Source organism: Ursus maritimus, unplaced genomic scaffold (assembly GCF_017311325.1).
Source record: "Ursus maritimus isolate PB19 unplaced genomic scaffold, ASM1731132v1 scaffold_7, whole genome shotgun sequence".
NCBI lineage: Eukaryota > Metazoa > Chordata > Mammalia > Carnivora > Ursidae > Ursus > Ursus maritimus.
In genome coordinates, this window is record NW_024426885.1 from 31,026,689 (window position 1) to 31,045,779 (window position 19,091).

Consider the following 19,091-nt stretch of genomic DNA (forward strand, 5'->3'; position numbering starts at 1 on the left):
CTCCGGAGAAGAAAGAAAGAGCTGTCTCTGTGTGGTGGTTTTGCCCAGAGCTGCTTACAGCTCGAGTAAGACAGGGTGCCCTTTCAAAATACCTTACAGACCTAGGCCTTGATTTTCATGGTGATTGGCGCCAGCCCTGTGGCTCTGATACACAGAATTATTAAATGCCATTCTTCTGTCTCTACCAGCCCTATGTGTTAGGTTCAGGCAGAGATTTGATTGGATGGATTGTCATTTCTAGAGTTTGCTACCCAACATCCCATGTCCTCTGGGGCATTAATAAATCCAATTTTTTCTGATCTCCAGCTTAAATGGATCCATTTATGTCTTTTCTCTCCAGCTGTCTTTTGGGGAGACATTGCCTTAGATGAAGAGGACCTGAAGTTATTTCACATCGACAAAGCCAGAGACTGGATCAAGCAGTCAGTAGAGGAAGGGGGACATAGCACAGGTACGTATTGTGTCCCCCATTTTCTTTCTCTGGGGAGGGGGGTCAGGGACCCTGGCAAGGGTGGATGTGGACTACAAGACATCAGTATTTGACCTGTCAGCCCCATGCCCCCCTGTCTGTGGAAAACCAGAGGGGTCACTCTTTCTGCACTGCGGGCTGTGGACTAGGAACCTCCAGATTGGCTGATCCTTGTAAGAGATCTCCATTTGCCTCTTTATCTGAAGGTTCAGGCTCCAACTCAGAGGGTTCAGACTTGAGCTCAGTGTGGGCTCTCAGGACGTTGGCCTCCGGGTGGGTCCAGCACTTCCCAGACTGGAGGGAATGACTACATGGACTCCATTTCGGGCATGTCTGTTGATGAGGCTGCTAATGCCCGGCACTGGGGAAGACGTTTGCTCGCGGGGCACTGTGCACTTGTCCTGCAGACAAACCAGGAGACCGATGGGGCCGGGAAACACGATGGGGCTTCAGGCTAACTACTCTTCTCCCTCCTTGCCTCCACTCTGGGGGGAATAGTAGTGGGACTAGTCTCTTGAGTTCTCAACCCCGGGGTGAGGGGGCTGGGGTGGCTAGCCATGGCTGGCTCTTTAGTGACCAGGGCTCATATTGGCCCCCTGCTACGCTGCCTTTGCCACCTGCCGCCCCTCCCCCACCCTCTTTTCCTTTCTTTTGAGACTTTTAAAACCTTATTGTGGTAAAAACACAAGATCTTAACAAATTTTGAAGTGCACAAATAGTATTATAAACTATAGGCTCAGTGTGGTATGGCCGATCTCCAGGGCTTATTCATCTTGCATAACTGAGATTTGTACCCTTTTTTGGGGCACCTGTCATGGCCAAGTGCAGTGCTGGAAAAAGAGGAGGAAGATGAGATCCCTAGCCTTCAGGGAGACCATTCACACCAGGCAGACAGGATGTAGACCTGGGCAAGCTCTCTAACATCTCCAAGGTTGAGTTTTCCTATCTGCAAAATGGGGATGAAACCATCACTCACACCACAAGGGATTGGAAGGATCAAGTCCCAGGGTCCTGGGCTAGCCTGGGCCTGGCACATAGCAAATTCTCAGGCAATGGCAGATATTATCACTGAGGTGCTCCTCTCTAGGGGAATGAGACTGACAGGTGAAGAGATAAACGGCAATTCCTCACGGCAGGGGCTGTGATGAACCAAGAGAAGTGGGAAGAGAGAAGAGTGAGGGAAGGAAATCTAAGCAGGTGAGCCAGGAAAGGCATTGTGGGAATGGACCCTCTTGCATTGTGTCTTGAAGGATGAGAATGAGTTCTTGAAGTAAAGAACGGAGAAAGGACATTTCGGGCAGTGGGGAAGCCACATGGGGAGTATGAGAGGGCCCCTCTTTACTCGGGGAGCAGTGGTAAGATGTGAGTCCCTGGAGGGTAGGCTGTGGTAGAGAGACACACCTGCAGAGGTTGGCGGGGTAGACGGTGAGGGTGCCTGTCAGAGGGGTGGGTGGGAATGTGCCCAGAGTGAGGGGGCAACTCCCATGGCTTACGAGGAATACAAGCAGCTCCAGGGACGGGCCAAGTCCAAGCTCCCCCCAGGGGCTGGGGGATGAGGGGAGAGCAAGAGGGCAGAGGTTGTCAGGAGATCAGAGGGACCCCACTGCCAGGGGTTGGGAGGAGGGAAGAAGAGTTTAGTCCTTTAGAACTTCTTTTTGGTGTCTGGTTCTATAACTATAATTTCTTAGGAGTTTTGAGGCCTCTTGTGTGGTTTGAATAGTCTGTTCAAATTCTAAATGGATTTTTGCAAACCAAATTATTTTTCACACCAACATATATGACCTTAATTGAGTTCTAACAAAAGGAAGCATCTCATCATAATTCTACTCCAACTAACCAGTTCTTACCTGGAGGCCTAGAGAAGTTGAACTGATTGTAATCTCTGTGTGGTTAAAATTTTTAAAACTTTTTTTTCAATATTACTTAAAAAGTGTAAACCTCATATATCTCAAATATACAGGATGATAGAACTTTTACCTATGTCTACATAAACACCACCCAGACCAACACATGGAACATTTCCAGAAACATAGACAACTCCCTTGTGCCCCCTCGCAGTCAGTACCCATCCCACAGCAGCCACTAGCCTGGCCTCGGTCACACAGACTCATTTTACCTGCGGAAATAGAATCACACAGCATGTATTCTTTGTGTCTGTCTTATTTCATTCAGCTTTTTGACCTTGTTGAGTGCAGTAGTTTGTTCTCTCTCGTTGTTGTGTGGTATTCTCTCACGTGGACTGAATGCTAGCTTAGTCGTCCTTAGACCATTCACAGTTTTGGGCAACGATCAATAAAGCTGCTACTGACGTTCTTATACATATCTTTTGGCGGACACGAGCACTCCTTTCCACTGGGCAACCAGGAGTGGGATTACTGGGTCAGAGGCTACGTAAATTCAGCTTTAGCACATATTGTCTCTTCTCCAACGTAGTTGTACCAGTTTACATTCTGTGTGGGTGCATGCTGATTCGGAAGGCAGGAGTGGTGTCCGTGCAAGACCGGGTGAAGGCTTTGGGGGTGGGGGGCGTGGTCTGTCTGGCTTGGGGACGCTTCTCCCATACTCTGGACCAGCTCAGCGGTTAGTTGGTATTCATCCGCCAACACGAATGTTCAGGGTCACCCGATCAGGTGACCTGCCATGGCACGGCATGGGGCTTGGCAAACGTAAGTGGGAGACCCCAGAGAGAGGCTGGCAGTGGGCAGCCACCATGCCAGCTGTGGGCCAGCTCCCGGAGAGTTGCCTGCCCAGAAGGTTGCCCCAGGATGCTGCAGTGAAGGGAAGCCTAGCAGCCCTGCCTTTGCCTCCCTCACGGCACTCCCCCGAGGCCAACATGGTCAGCCTCCGGCCTAAGAACTTGAGTCTTCTCTTTCCTTCCTTCCTGCGAACTCAGGGCAGACCCTGGAACCATCTCCTATGGGCCTAAAAGCTCAAGAGCTCCCACAGGGCTTTGCTTCCAGAAGAGTGGTTAAAGCACTGGTTATAGTCATGGGCTTTAGGATCAGACTGTCTGGGTTTGGATCCTTGAACTGGGCCTCAGTTTCTTCATCTATCAAATGGGAATAGTAATGTTATAAGGATAAAAATACATATAAAGTGCTCGGCACAGTGCCTGCCTAATAATAAGTGCTCAATAAATATCAACTCTGCCACCTCCTCATTGTTAGTAGTAGTATTTGCAGAAAGCACGCTGACCTGGGAGGGTTTAGGCTAACGTGGAGAATGGGGGAAATTTGCTATGTGCTGGAGGGAACATTGGCAGCTTGGGTTTGAGGCCTTTGAAACATATACCTACCTGGTGTTTCCTCCTTCCCAAGCTTGGAATGTATTTTCTGGTGTGCTTTTATGGCAAAGTGATTTTTACCCTGATCACTTTTTTCTGTGGGCCAATAGTACTTTGCATCCATCTAGAATAGTTATTTTATTTTCAGAATGGGAATTTTTTTTATTGTTTTTGCTGATGAAATGAATACTGCCAGTTGTTTAAAAAAAAAAAAAAAAAGAAAGTCCAATAGCTCAAAACTGTACAAAGTAGAAAGTAAAAATCTCCTGTTCTCCCAGCCCCAGGGATCCGTGTCATTATCTGTTTGCTGGATTCCTTCCAGCCTCACTGGGCTCAGGCTGTGTGCATAAGAGACTTTTGAAATACAGAAGGGATTTTTCTCAACACCCTCTTGTGCAACCTGCATCTTTCAGTTAACACCACCTCATAGACATCTTTTCACGCGGTACATTGTGGCCTGTCACACTTATGGCACAGCTCTGCCGTCATTCATCAAACTAATCCCGTATGGATGACATGAAGAGTGTTTCCCTTTTCTTCCTGTAATTTTTTCCTATTAGAAACAATGGTACTGTGAACAACTTTGTGCAACGATCCTTAAACATTTGCTTTGATTAAAAAAAAATTAAAAAGAACCACATCTTTGCTCCATCTTCCTACTTCCAAATGTGTGAAAGGATGTATTCTTAGATTTAGGTTGTTTCATTTCCAAGCTTTGGTTAGTGCCCCTGAATTTGAGGGGAAGGAAGGAGGTTCAGGGGGAAGTGGGGCTGAATCCCTGGAGGGGGATCAGAGCAGGGAGGGCTCAGAACCCTGCAGTGTAGCCCCAGAGGCCTTCTTTTCCTGTTTCATCCTGTGAGTTTGGAGCTGCTTTCTTGGCTGCAGAATGAAACAATGCCCTAGAGATGACCAAAGTGGCCTCATTCCCTAGGTACGCCCAATGTCCTAAATTCAGTGAGTGGCAGAACCAGGACTAGAACCAGCTTTCCTAGCTCCCATGTGGTCCTCCACTGGACCAACCTGTCCACCATGTTGCCAGTTATAAGAAACAGAGAACAGCAGAGGTGCGTGTAATCATTCCTTTGCCATCCCTTGGAGGGTAGGCTGGAGGCTTTCTGTGCCAAAGGGTGAGCAAAGACCTTGTGCCTGGGTTGGTTTATGAGCTCATGCGGGCTGCTGCACTGGGCACAGAGCAAAGCTGCGGGGACCCCAAGCAGGGAGCACCCCCGTCATTCACTTAGAAGAATCAGTCTCGCTGCCTCTAGTCCCTCCTTCCCCATCCTGCTTCCAGGTGATCTTCCTGGCCCTGACCTTGCGACCACAGCAATGTCCCCCCAAACTCATGTCTACCTGGAACCTCAGAATGTGACCTTGTTTGGGACTAGAGGGTTTGCAGATGTAATTAGTTCAGGGACTTGAGATGAGCCCTAAATCCAGTGATGGGAGTCTTTATAAGAAGAGGAGAGCACACAGACACGGCGAGGAGGAAGAGTATGTGAAGAGGGCAGCAGAGACTGGAGTGAAGCATCTATAAGCCTGGGAACACCCAGGATTGCCTAAGCCACTCCTGGTTAGCAGGAGGCGAGGAAGGCTTCTTCCCTAGAGCCTTCAGAGGGAGCATGGCTCTGCCAACACCTTGATTACTGGAAAAGGATGGATTTCTGTTGTTTCAAGCCACACGCTTTATGGTGCTATGTTAGAGCAGTCCTAGGAGACCCACACAACAGCTACACTCCTTGAAATCCTCGGTGGCTCCCATCACTTAGCAGTAACATTCCTGAGTCTGACCTTGGTCTGGGCTGTCCTTGCTCAGTCTACAACCTACATATCCAGCCCTCTTCCCTCTCCTTGTGCTCCAGCCAAACAGAATGCCACTGTGTCTGTACAAGCCCCTTGCTTCTCTCCTTTCAGCCTTCTATTCCATCTCGGCCCTCTGCTCCAGGTCTCCATTCTGCAGAGAAAGAAATGAAAGCCCAGAGAAAGCCAGTGACTCCTCCAGGGCCCTACAACTGGTACACTCTCATGACACAACTTACTCAGCACGGCTGCCAGCTTGGAAGGCCACCTGGGTTGACGGTGCTGTTAAAATTAGCCTCATGTTGTGCTTGGGATGGAAAGAGCTCTATTTTCTCCCCATTTTCAGACAGACCCCTGCCCCTGCCATGGGAGCTGCCAGAGGAAGTGGCAGTAGCATTTTGGATGTGTGCGGGGCAAGGAGGCAAGAGCGCATTCTTTGGGGAGAGAAAGTCCTTCTGTGTGCATTTTATTTGCAGAAAGAAGAATGGGAGCTCTGAGAAGCCATGGGCCAAGCTGTTCTATGAATGGGACCCTTGAATTAACATTGCAGAGTTTCCTAAAGCTGCTAATCGGATTAGCTGTGTAGTGAAGGAAGTACTTAGCAGGACACACACACAGACACACACGCAGGCACACACACACTCCCCGACCATCCTGCATCTTCTTCGATGGGGTGGGGCAGAGCCTGATAGCCCCGTTTCCAAGTTCCGAGACACCTGTTCTGCTAACCACACAAGGTGGAGGGCAATGTGGTTGATGTTTTGGACTTTTGTTTGTTTGTACCTTCCCTGAAGAGTCCAGGAAGCCAGTGTTTCACATTCTTATCTTTGCAAATACCTGGAACCTGGAGAGGAAGTCTCGCCTTGTCGTTACCTCCATCCAGATGATGGATCTGATTTCTTGGGCTTTGTTGTGAGGACTTGGAAAGGGGAGATGGTTGTAATGACTTATTGGCTCTGATGGAAGCTGATGGCCCCGTCTTGTCTATTCTGAGCCACTGGGCCATGTCCAGCTCTATTTAAGAAACCAACCTGCCTCTAAATCCTCCGTTCCTAAATTCCTGCTGTCTGTGTGAGTGTCTGCATATGCCCAGTGTCTTGGGCCCTGAGCGCAAAAGAATGAAATAGCAGGAGTGCACGATGTAGGTCTGGATACCTTGCCTGCCCTCTCTGGGCCTCCGCTCTGAATCATGCGAGCCCTTCCACCTGCGAGCCCCTTCAGCGCCTGGAGTTCCTTTTCTCACTCTGCCCAGGACTCGGAGTGGCACACGCTACCGTCACCTGGTCTCAGTGCTCCCATCGAATAGCCACATCCTCACTTTTTTCAAGCCAGTTTGAGCTCTGGATTTGAACTCTCATGTTTGGGGCTAGAGAAAAGAGGGGACGCCAAGGCCATTGGGCATTAAGGGCAAAATTTAGGCATACAAGGCTAATGCATACCCACGAAGTACCCACGCACACTATGAGGGTTTCTGGGCTCTGCCGTCCAGGGTTTGAAGCTCTAAAAGGAGGCCCAACCTGTCTCTGCTCCCAACACGTTTTTAGCTTGGAGACTTTTGAGAGGGTTTGTGGGTGGGGTTGTTTTAAGCAGCCCCACTGACAGGCTGTGATTTTCAGCCTCTCTTCCTGTGGAGACATTCCCTAAACTTTGCAGATGGCTTTACCATCTCGTTAATTTTCTTTAGCGGGGGTGGGAGTGTCCAGGTAAGAACTGGGGCAAGGGGTGGCTCCCTGCGACGTCTTGTAGAAGGGACAATGTCCTGAGTCATGGGTGTATGCCAGATCAGATTCTTGCTGGGGCACTTTGTTGGGTTCAAGTCTGTCCTCCAGCATCGTGCAATGCCACATGCTGTCTTAGCAAGATCTGGTGGCCTGTGCTGCGGGCGCCGCTGATCTTCCTCATCCTTTCCACCAGATATCTCCTCAAGAGCTTTGGAGGAGGGGATGCCTAGAGAATAAGGTCTCTAAGTATATTGTACGTGGCATTCGGGCTTCGTAGGCCGGCCCCTTTGAGAGTCTGGTGAGCGTGATGAGCACTTCTCCGAGAAGAAAGTACAAACACACACACACAATTTCGCTACTCCACACAATTTCCACTCCTCCACGGATCCCAAGTTACGAAACTGGTGCGTGGTCTACCTTTTCTGTCTACTTCCACCCTGCTGGAGATGTTCTTCTCGTGTGGACATCCGGACCTTGCAGAACTGCAGTGTAGAAAGGATAGTGGAGTCAGGCGGGCCTCGGTTTTCCTCTCTGGCTCCGTATTGATTAGCTGGGGGACTTAGGGTGACTCATCCCTTATCTGTAAAATGGGATATTAATGCCCGTCTTGCAGGGGGATTGAAAAGTGTGATAGGTAGAGCCCTTACGCCAGGGTCTGAGCCCTGGTAGGTGCCCCGCGGCTGCCCCCGTGCTGGCTCATCTGTCTTCTCTTTTCTCTGGCCCACCTCTGTGTCTCAGACTGCACATCCCCCTACGCCCCAGAATCCATCTGCATTGCTCTGCATACTCTGCAGCACCTTGCTGGGGTCTCTGGAGCTGGTCCAGCACCGCTGCCATCTGACACCCACGGGACCGCTCGGTCAATTCCCTAGCCTTCCCCGGTCCTCAGGAGTCAAACTCTAGGATCGCACAGTTGGCCAGAGAGAGACCTGAGAATGGATCAGATGCTGGTAGCAACAACAAAAAGAATACTATTAGCTAGCGTTTGCCGCGAATGTCTTACAGACTCTCAACACAGGGTCTCATTGAACCTTCACACAGCAGTTCTACAGGGTAGGTACTGTGGGTGTAGACACAAAGGCTAGTGTTCAGAGAGGTATGTAACTAACTCTGATACAGTGGATTCCTGGCAGAGCCCAGATTCGGATTTAACTCTCAGGTGAAAGGCCCTACTTTTAGCCTTTACACTTCATTGCTTCTAGAAGCAGCTGCTGGCATCACCACTGACACTGTCCCCATGAGCCGGGAAGACCTGGTCTCCCCATCAGCACCCCTGAGAGGCAGTGGGGAAAGATGGGGGAGAGTTCCAGGCACCACCGGGGCTGCACCTCATCGTGCCCTCTGTTGTCTCAGGTCACATTCAGTGTGTGCCTTGCTACACCCCCCAGCCTATCCCAGCTATGACTCGTGTTTCATCTTGGCTCGTCCTCTTTGGTTCCAGCATCGGGCTAGGCCTGTGAAAGATTCCAGACAAACACCCGTGGTCTGTGAATGGGGCCACGAGTCTCAGGAGAGCTTGGTGGCCTCCATGCTTCTCTGCTCCTCTGCTCCCCCATAGGTCAGTTGGGGTTAGGACTGTTTCCTTGAATGTAGGATGCATCTGATTGTGGGGTGCCACCAATGAAAGAAATGCTTAGGGGGTGGTGCCCTCGGGCTGGGCAAGCCCCAGTCACTGTGCAGGACGTGTCTGGAAAGGGCATCCTTTGGCCATGTGGCCAAAAGCTTATCTTTACTTGGCCCCTCACATGGATTCCCAGATGAAAAATGTGGTCCTTAGGTCTTTTCCATGCCAGAGAGGGAGTGCCGGCATTCCTACTCACTCTTCCAGGGCTCCTTTCATCCCTTCCCTCCCCAGACCTGTGCCCCCCCCAACCCCCAGCTGACTGCTCCCATCCCACCTCTGAGAATTCTCCTTGCTCCTGTGGTGTAGAACTTGATCTCTGCTTGCTGAACTCCTCCTCTGGCATGTGTCTGCCTCACAGCTCTGCTGACCCTCTGACACCAACATTCCCTTCCTCCCACCTTCCTTCAAGTGACAGATGCTAATTGGGGACCTCTTCTGTGCTCAGCACCAAGGATACCCACTTTCTCTCCTGCCATTCAAGAGATGGAGCTTTAATGACGGATGTGATTATGGTCATGTTTCAGAGTATGGGAGGGATGGGGCAGCTTGGAGGGGCGGGACCTGGGATCCAAAGCCCCTGCTGGTGTGGGGCAGCCACCAACCTCCCAGAGGAGGTGTGGTCCAGTAGACAGAGGGAAGGCCCCAGGTGACAGCTGTCATCCAGGCAGGACTTGGTGTTGGGGATCCAGCCTGGGGCACAGGGCCTGCCAACGGGCAGAACAGGGCCACTGGGAGGGCAAGGGCAGAGACCCAGGCAAACAGCATCAGAAGGACCTTTAGTCAAACTCACAGGAAGTTCCAGTTTTGTGCTGCGAGCTTGGGAGGACAAGGCAAGGACCCCCAATACTTCGGGGGCATGGGTATTAGGGAGGACAATAAGCTGGAGACTTGGCCTGAGAGAATAAAATAAAGGTAAGGGTCAGAAATTAGGCAGGAGCACGTAGATCCAAACCGGTCAAAGGTGAAGTGCTGCTGAGACCCTCCCATGTTGAGCCTAAGCTCCCTATATCCATCCCCTACCCCCCGACCTAGGACGGGGCGGCCACAGTGTCACGGCGGGCTGAGCCCAAAGACCACAGTCAGCAGCCGGGAAGGGAGGACAGTGGGGCAGGAATTGGGCAAGGCCTGGCAGCTCTTCTGCCCATAAAGTCTTCAGTTTAGTAAGACGATTTGAGATGATAAAGAGGCATCTGATAAAATGCACATCTGTTCTTTGGGAAGGAAAAAAGAATGCAACATAAGGATTCTATCATCTCATTCCCTGGGGCCTTATTCAGAGGCTGACTTATACCTTGGATTGAAGCCAGAGTTCTCTATGAACTTGAAGTGTTGGGAAAAGTAAATTCACCTTTAGGTTGATTTTTGTTATGACTGCATTTCTCAGAATCTGGGGAAACTGGGCGGGAAGTCCACTTGGAGCCACAGTGGGTGCAGAGCTGGGTGAGGGAGGGGTGGTGACCACCCTCGGGCATTCATCCAGGGAGTCACAATCCTGGGCCCCTCATGGACCTCGAATCCGGGAGCCTGAGTCAAAATTAGGAGATTAGCTTTAGAAACCCGGACAAACAAGATTTAGCACCTGGCATTGTAGGCAAAGTTCTCTCCGTTTCAACTTACAGTATCCCGCTCAAGATAGCTCAAGTAAAGAGTTTACTTAAGAATATATTCTCAGGGCCACCTGCAGACAGAAACAGAGAAGAGCCAGCCTCTCGGGGACTGGACTAGGAATTGGAGGGAAAGGAGCAAAGCTGGCCTCTCCTCTCAGGAGCCATAGAGTGCCTTATTTTTGCTTTTGCCTCTTCTTGCACCTGACCCGTCGTGGCCGCCATGCCTCAATTCCCATCATGATCCTCAGCTCGAGTGTTCTCCGCTCGATGCCTGCAGTGCCTCCCTAGGTAGGGTGCTGTGCAAGTCCTAAGAGTAGCAGGACCGTCCCAAGGAGAGAGTATAAAGTGAGCTGACCAGACAGCTGACAGCAGAGCCCCTTGGAGGCAGGCAGGGGAAACAAAGTTATACAGAAGCGGGTGGGTCTGCGTCTGTGGCTCCAGAGAAGAATGAATGATGGAGCAGCCTCCGCTTTGAGGAGGTGATGGGTGAGTGAAGACCCCCAGGCGTGCAGGTGTGGAGGTAGTCCCTTTTGGGTTAACTTGATCTTGGGGCCACACCTCGTAACTTCACACCCACTTTACCGTTGATATTATTTCCATGGGAAAATAGTTCATGAGTTTCCATCAGCCATCTTAATACACGGGATCTGGGAACACAGCCTCACAAGCGCTGGGGATGGCCTGTATCGGACGAGGACCCAATCGGGGCCCCTCGGCTTTGGCTCACAGAAAGATTGTGCCTTACCTCCCCAGACATCATTCTTTGGTCCCTCATAATCTGATTCCCTTTCTCACTGCACTTTAACTGGGTATGTCTTTGTGTTTATTGAATGGAATTCTAGGTTTCCTGTTCTTAAATAGTAGATCTCTAGAGCAGAATGAAATGAAATAAACCATACTTGAGGCTTGCTTATTTATGCTGCCTTCCAGTCCATTGTTCTAGTATCAGTGGCCCAGATATAAAAAATATTCCCCATCCTGACTTAACCCTGTGGTGAATCCTTTTTGATAAAATAAAGGATGCGTTTATCCAATAAGGAATCACCCCCTAAATATTTTGAACTTAGTATTTTCAGTTTTCTTAAAGCTACACACCTTTGCTTTTGTATTTCTTGGCCCTTCTAGACGTGCACATTTTGTCACAGCTGGAACCTGACCTCTGTCGCAAATGCACTTTCTCAAGTATTTTCTTCCTGGGTGTGATAATGAACTCAGTTGTTTTTGGACAAAACCAGTGCCACAGCCCTTCAGAGTTAGCCACTGCATGACAGACCTTGGCCATGTCACTTCGCTTCACTTTTCTTATCTGTAAAATGAAGGGTTGTGCACTACGCTTCCTGAGGGCCAAGAAGCGTCCCTTGGTCCTTTTGCCAACGATAACCCGGAAGTGTATGGAGACTAAATGTGTGGTCTCTGCTGCATGCACAGTTGATTAGAGAACCACAGTACCTGTGGCTCCTCCTTCATTTGATGACTCCTGGAACTTCAGAATGTTCTGCTCAAATTGTATCTAACCTGAGACCCTCCAGTGGGCTCGCCTAGGTGTTGGCAGAAACCTGCCAGGCCTCCCTTCATCCTGTTTTAGAAAAAACACCATGCAACAATGGGCAGGAGAGAGAAGGTGAAGAGTGTGGAGACTGCCTCCCACCGCAAAGCCACTGAGCACCAGTGACAAGTGGGCTGGGCCCCGAGAGCTGGAGATGCAGACTGGTGGTCCTGCCAGTGTGTTTGGGATGAGACTCCTGTCCCATTTCCACTGTGCTAACCTGTGGCCGATGTGCAGAGTGGCCAGAGCAAGATCCCATGTCTTCGGGGGCTGTTTACAGTGACGTCTGTAGGTCATTATCTCGTGGTTTCCAAGGAGGTCCAGGGAGAGGAGGTGATGATGGTGGGAGTTGCCAGTGGAATCTCATCCTGTGTTCTGGTCATCTTATTTCTCTTCGGTGTCCTTTAATGAGCTTGTTTGCCCACAAACAGTGAGAGAAAAGCCCCTGCTGGCCTTGGCACTGAGCCTCTAACTCGCTTCTGCTACTCCTTGCTTTCTGCTTCCCAGGTGCTCTTCTCCCCTCCTGCACCCCTAGACCTGGGCTGCCATGCCATTGCCTGAGGAAGGAGCTCCTGTCTTCTCTGATGTTGGCACCCCCTAGAGGCATGGCTTTCCCATTCACTCTGCCGCCCAGAGGTCCTAAGCGGTCAGCCCACCAGCCAAATCTGGTCTGCAGATGTGTTTTGTTTGTTTTGTAGTGCTCACATTTTTAAACTTGCTGCCAACATTTGGGAAAAAAATCAGATTTCTCATAAAAATCCGGAACTAACTCTGGCTTCTCTTGAAAAGTTGGGAGATCTGGCCATGCTGGTCCAGCGTTTCCACATGGCAACAATCAACGGAGTTGCATAAGGATCACTTGACCTGCAGAGGAGTGCGTGCTCTGTGGTTTGCCGCAGACCCCACTAGCCCTCTTTGTCTTTCACAGCCAGCGTCTTGCACTCTGATGTGTTGCTTGCCTGCCCCCCAGCTCTAGCATCTGAGTTTGTGTGTTGGGCCAGTGGGGAAAGGATACCATCCTTGGGCCCTAAATTAGTTCCCATGGCACTGGCCATACCGCTTCTCTCTTCTCCACCAAGGGAGGAGGGTCCCAGAGCTTCAACTGTTGCCTGGTCATCTGAAAGAAGGTCATCTTCTGGAGGCTCTTTTCTTTTTTTTTTTTTTTTAAAGATTTTATTTATTTATTTGACAGAGATAGAGACAGCCAGCGAGAGAGGGAACACAAGCAGGGGGAGTGGGAGAGGAAGAAGCAGGCTCATAGCAGAAGAGCCTGACGTGGGGCTCGATCCCAGATCGCCGGGATCATGCCCTGAGCCGAAGGCAGATGCTTAACCGCTGTGCCACCCAGGCGCCCCTGGAGGCTCTTTTCTTGAACTTTCAGTCTCTGGCACCAACTTGCAATACAGCATGCTGTGTCTGGGGCTCTGCATGGCACTGGGGAAGAAACACAGAACAAGGCAGACCGGGCACACTCAGTGTCTTGGAGGGCGTGCTGGGAGGGCCCAGCAAATGCACTGGCATCAGAAATGGGCCTTTGTGCCCTAGTGAATCAGTGGGACGGGACCATTAATAGATATTAACTTCTCTGAAGCAAAGGGGCCATTACACTTCACTGACATATGCCATCACCTAGAAAAACCCTAGTCACCTTAACCTCTTTTTACCTCTTAAAGGTGAAGCCATTGCTCTGCAGTTCTCCTTGAACAGAGCCGACTTCTCTCCAGAAAGGTCAAACAAAGACAGGCCATGGAGCTCTGTGATCCTTTCTGCTTCTCTCCTCCAGTTCCCTGGAGAGGGCTTGGGTTGGTCTTCCTTTCTTTGTTTTCCTGAGTTCCCTGCTACTCTTTCTGTGACCCAATCCATGGGGCTTGCTCTTTGAGACCTCTGTAAATCTTTACCGGTCATTTGGTCATCTGTGCAAAGGCCATGTGATAAAACCCTTGTAAGATTTTCTATGAGGACAAACGTGTGTCTCTTCTGAACTTCTTACTTTATAGTGGGAATCCTACCCCTCAAGTCTAGGTAACCCTTTCTTCAGTATCTGGGGTTTTCCCTTCATCCTCTGCTCCTGTCACATAGTAAGGGACAGAGCCATGAGGCAAAGGCCGAGAGCTGGGGGTTAGACCCTCCCAGCTCTGCTGCATACCAGCTGGTGACCACAGATCAAGTGCTTTACCTTGCTGAAACTTGGTTTCCTCATCTGTAAAATGGGGACAACAATTACAATACCTCACCCCACACAGGGGCAGTGAATATTGGCTGGAATAATATATGCCAACATTTGCCAATCCAGTTCTGTCCAACTTAGATGGACGTATTTGTTAAACATGTGTCACGAACACTGCACGGGGGAAATACACAGAGTGCTATCTCTGGCCACAGAGTTAAGTGTCTCGTTAGGGACAACAGACTTGGTTCACAAATAGTTATACTGTGGGCGTGGTATGATCGGGCCCAGGAGCTCCTTGAGAGGAAGGACTGGGTCTGGTCTGTTTTTCTATCTCTGGCCGCTGGTACAATGGCTGGCACAGAGAGGTGCCCCATAAGAGCTTGTTGAATGAGGGAATGAATGAACGAATGAGTGACTAAAGCACCGTGAAGGAGATGTAAATGAAGCACAGAGGAGGGGATGCTTCTGGAGGAGTGGAGCTGGGCGTTAAAGGATTTTGACTAGGGTGGTAGCTGGAAGGATTGTGCGTTGCAGGGGGAAGGCAGAGCTTGAAGGCAGTCATGGAGGAGGAGCTTGGCAGGGGGACCGAGTGGTTCGGGGTGGCTGGAAGGTCGGTGGGACGTGGCAGGTGGAGGAGAGAAGCTGGAAAGACGCATTGGGATTACACTCTGGGGGGACTTGGGCTGAGGACTGTGCCCCCATAGGCTGTCCTCTTCTCTGCCCCAGGGCCTGCAATGTCTTTGCCCCTCACCATCTGCCTTTCCCTCAAACTCTGCCACCCCTTCTCTGGGAAGCCCCACATGCCCAGATCTCTTCCTTTTCTCCCAGGCTGGGCAGTGAGCTCTGTGAACCATCATGTGTCTGTGTGCTCCCAGTGCCTAGTCCTCTGATGCTCGCCAAAGTTGCTCAGTAAACAATTCTTCACAAAGGGAAATTTCCATTTCCCCCAGACTCCACACAATTGTTACCATTAATCTCATTATTTTGCTGCTTAAATAGTTGGAAAAAGACACCCCATTTTGCTTTTATTTTCATTTCTTGGGGTAAACTTCTATATAATTACCTACCAGTTAGATTTTTCTTTTATGATGTATTCACCAACTTCCTTACTCCAATGGCTACTGGATAGAGTTTTTCTCACTGATCTGCATGGGCTATTTGTATAATATGGATAGTACCCATTGTTACCCTCAATGCAGACGTTTTCCCCTATTTGGGTGATTTGTTTCCAGGTTAGGGGATTCATCTTTCTGATACACAAATGCTTTAAAGTTTTTGAAATTGAATGTGTCAAACCAAATTTTCTTTTTCTTACGCTTCTGAACATATGAAATTTTTCCTACTGTAACTTTGGGAAATAACATATTTTTTCTAATGCTTTCCTATGGTTGGTTTGTTTACACTTCACTCTTTCTATCCAGTTGGATTTTCTTTGAGGGTAGGGTTGATACCCCTCCCCCTAATTTCTGAATAATAATCTTAACACCGTCTACTGCATATTCTTTCCTAATGGTTTGGCAATGTTCCTTTATGATGTAGTGTGTGTTTTTATCCTTCATTCACCTATGTGTCTTGTCATGTTAGTTTCTTCATGTGTTTAATATTTGATGGGCTGCGTCCTTCCTCATCGCCCTTGCTCTGGGTTTTTTAAGAAATGTCTTGGATAATCTCACTTGTTTATTCTTCTAGGGGAGTCTAGGAATCACATTTCTACAAAAATCTAAGAGGATCCCAACAAAATGTTCTTAGAATTTGGATCATGGTTGCGTTAAACCCTTAACTTCCTTTGGAGAAACTGACCCATTTATATCATTTACTCACTCCTTCCAGGAACGTGGAATGCTTCTTCTTCACTTACTATTATCTTTACAAATTGCAATAAAATGTATAATTCTCCCAGAGCAGTTAGACACATTTCCTGTTAAAGTTACCCCAAGTCTCTTATGTTAACCATTCTGATGGGTCGTCTAAAATGGTCCTTTCCACTGGCATATTTCAGCATGATGACTGTGGAAGGGAGTGCCTTGATCACATCTCAGAGCAGACTCGGGCTTTCCTCCATCCCCTTCTCTTTTTTTTTTTTTTTTTTTTTAAAGATTTTATTTATTTATTTGACAGAGATAGAGACAGCCAGCGAGAGAGGAAACACAAGCAGGGGGAGTGGGAGAGGAAGAAGCAGGCTCATAGCGGAGGAGCCTGATGTGGGGCTCGATCCCATAACTCTGGGATCACGCCCTGAGCCGAAGGCAGACGCTTAACCGCTGTGCCACCCAGGCGCCCCTCCATCCCCTTCTCTTAGCTAGCTGCACACCGAACATACTAGCTTTAGGTCACCATCACCTAACGAGCTCACCTAAGTACCCTCCTCTCCATCGCTATGGTCTGCCCGCTTTAGGATGTCATCACTTCTTGTTTGGAGTCCAGCCTCCATGTCTGCTGGCCTCTCTTGCTTCCCTCCCTCCCTGTCTGCCAGGTCCATCCCAGGCCTGGCGATATCTCATCGAAGAAGGTGGAGCTGGTGTTTTAGAGGGTGTCATGGAGGCAGGCAGTTAACATGTAAGCACGTAAACAAGGTCATTGCTGATAATGCTCAATGAACCCTGAAGGGAATGAATGGGGACTGAGAACTTTCTTCAAGAATCTTCCTTTTATGCATTCAGCTTATAAGTCCAAATTTTGGTTCAAATTTCGGCCCTCAGCATCTCAGGAAAGGATTTAATTGGTGTTCTACCATGCTCCTCAGTTCTTGCTGCTTCACCATCAGCCACGAACACTGTGGGTCTGAATTTTTACCCCCGTGTCTCTCTAGTGTCTCACCACTGCCACACCTGACTACTCCCTGCCTTAGAAGCACACCCCTTCAGAAGCTTCTAGAAATCTGTGTGTGGGAGAAGCCCCAAATCGCCCTGTATTATAAAGGCTGTCAGTGGAGGCACAGGGGCCTGGGATTACATCTGGGTTTTGCCTCTTACTAGCTGTGTGACTGAGGATGGATTAGAGTCAGTAGTGATAATAGTAATCACAGTAATAGCTAACTTGGTGAGTGCTGATTGGGGGCCGGCATTGTTCTATGCCTTGCATGTATTATCTCTCTTAATCTTCATAGCAACTTTATGAGGTGAATCCTCTTATCCTCATTTTATGGATGAGGACTCTGAAAGAGAAAGAGGTTAAGTGACTTGTTTAAGTTCCCACAGCTAGGAAGTGGTGAAGTAAAGGCTGAATCCTAAGCCCTCTGACTCTGGACCTTGGCTGTAGGTCCATCTTGCAAGCCACCTGATTTGCTTGAATCTCAGGTAAACAGAGATCAGGTAGGTGGTAGGTAGGATGTTACGTTTGTGCTCCCTGACAGACCTCACCCGCACAGTCATTCCCTGGTACCGTCCTCTCCCTCCATGACCCTGGGCTCGGGTATGGAACTTGCTTTGGCCAGTAGAACCCTAAAGAGCATGATGGAAGCAGAAGCCTTTACAAAGAAGTGGCACATTGGGACGCATCGTTTCTGAATGCTGCCTCTTGGAAGCATCCTGCCATTAGGAAGCCCAACAGAGCCATGCTGTTAGGAAGCCCAAGAGGGCTTGTACATAGAGGCCACGTGGAAAAGGGCCGAGGCCCCAGACATACAGCTCCATGTGAGCCATTGTGGTCATCCCTCAGCCATCTGAGCTCTTCCAGCTAAGGCCCCAGACACTGTGGAGTAGACAAGCCAGCGCCATTTGTTCTTTGCCCCAATTCCTGGCCCACAGAATCGGAAACAAGCCTCAAATGATTATTGTAAGTCACCCTGTTGCTGTGTAGTTTGCTACACAGCAATGAATGATGGAAACAGCCTTTGAAGAAGCCAAGGCCAGGCTGGGTGTGAAAGACGTGGGCCACGTGTATTAGAGTCCCTGGAGGCCAGGCTCAGGAGACCACTGGAGGCTTGAAGCCAGGTGAGCAACAGGGACTGCTTCAAGATCATGCCTAAGCAAAAGGTCTGGCATCATTGTAACAACAATCAGGGACCAGGAAAAACACAGGTGCAGGCATTCAGGACAGGTGGAGCAGAATGGATGTCTGGATGGAGGCTCTGGGAAGAGAGCACTCCAATCTGCATGATGAAGAAGCCTCCCATGAGCTTCCCCCTGGATTGGGAGCAAATTCTGAGGCCTCATTAGCCAGTAGTTGGATACGGGTGGGATCCAGGTAACTGGTTGGAGAAGGGAGGGCTGGATCTGGAAATCACTTACCCAACACCGTCTGAGAGAAAGTTCTGACTGGCCCTCTCACTTCTCGGCCATGAACTTTCCTGCCTTCCATCTTGCCGAGGTGTGGACTCATTACTTTTTCTTTCCATGGTCAGAACTGAAAAGCAGAAAAAACCGACTGGACCACGATGTTTCCATCTGTAGAAACACAACTATATTTCTTGCTTTCCCAGCAGAGAAAGGTTTTCCTGGCAGCTACCTGTGTGTGTGTGTGTGTGTGTGTGTGTGTGTGCACATATGTGTGTATACGCCGTGTGTGTGCACGGCAAAGTGCAGAGCACATGTTCATAGGCAAGTGTGTGCTATAATCTAGCTCTTTTTTGGGGGGGAAATTCCTTTATTTCCTGATTATAAAAGTAAACACAATTTGGAAATTACAAAAAGTATGTAAGAAAATAAAATTCACCCAAAAATCAACCAGAGATCATCACAACGAGTATTGTGAGTATTTCCATCCAGCCTTTTCTCCCCCATCTTTTCTGTAGATGCTTTTTCAAAACCGATGGGATCATACCCAGGTCTGTTGGGATCTCCCTGGGCATTATTTCCTTATCTGTTTTTTGATTTACAATATGAACATTTTCCCACTTGGTAAACTCTCTTCTAAAACAGTTTTCGAGGTTACAT

The 19,091-nt window shown here is 49.2% G+C and overlaps 1 protein-coding gene across 1 annotated transcript in view; it reads left to right on the top strand.

Moving 5' to 3' along the window:
- TLL2 (tolloid like 2) overlaps positions 1–19,091 on the top strand; it is a 119,290-nt gene that overhangs the window by 25,638 nt on the left and 74,561 nt on the right. Inside the window, exon 2 of the mRNA XM_040624553.1 lies at positions 341–451. Within this exon, the coding sequence (XP_040480487.1) occupies positions 341–451 (111 nt within the window). The remainder of the gene's footprint in view (positions 1–340; positions 452–19,091) is intronic.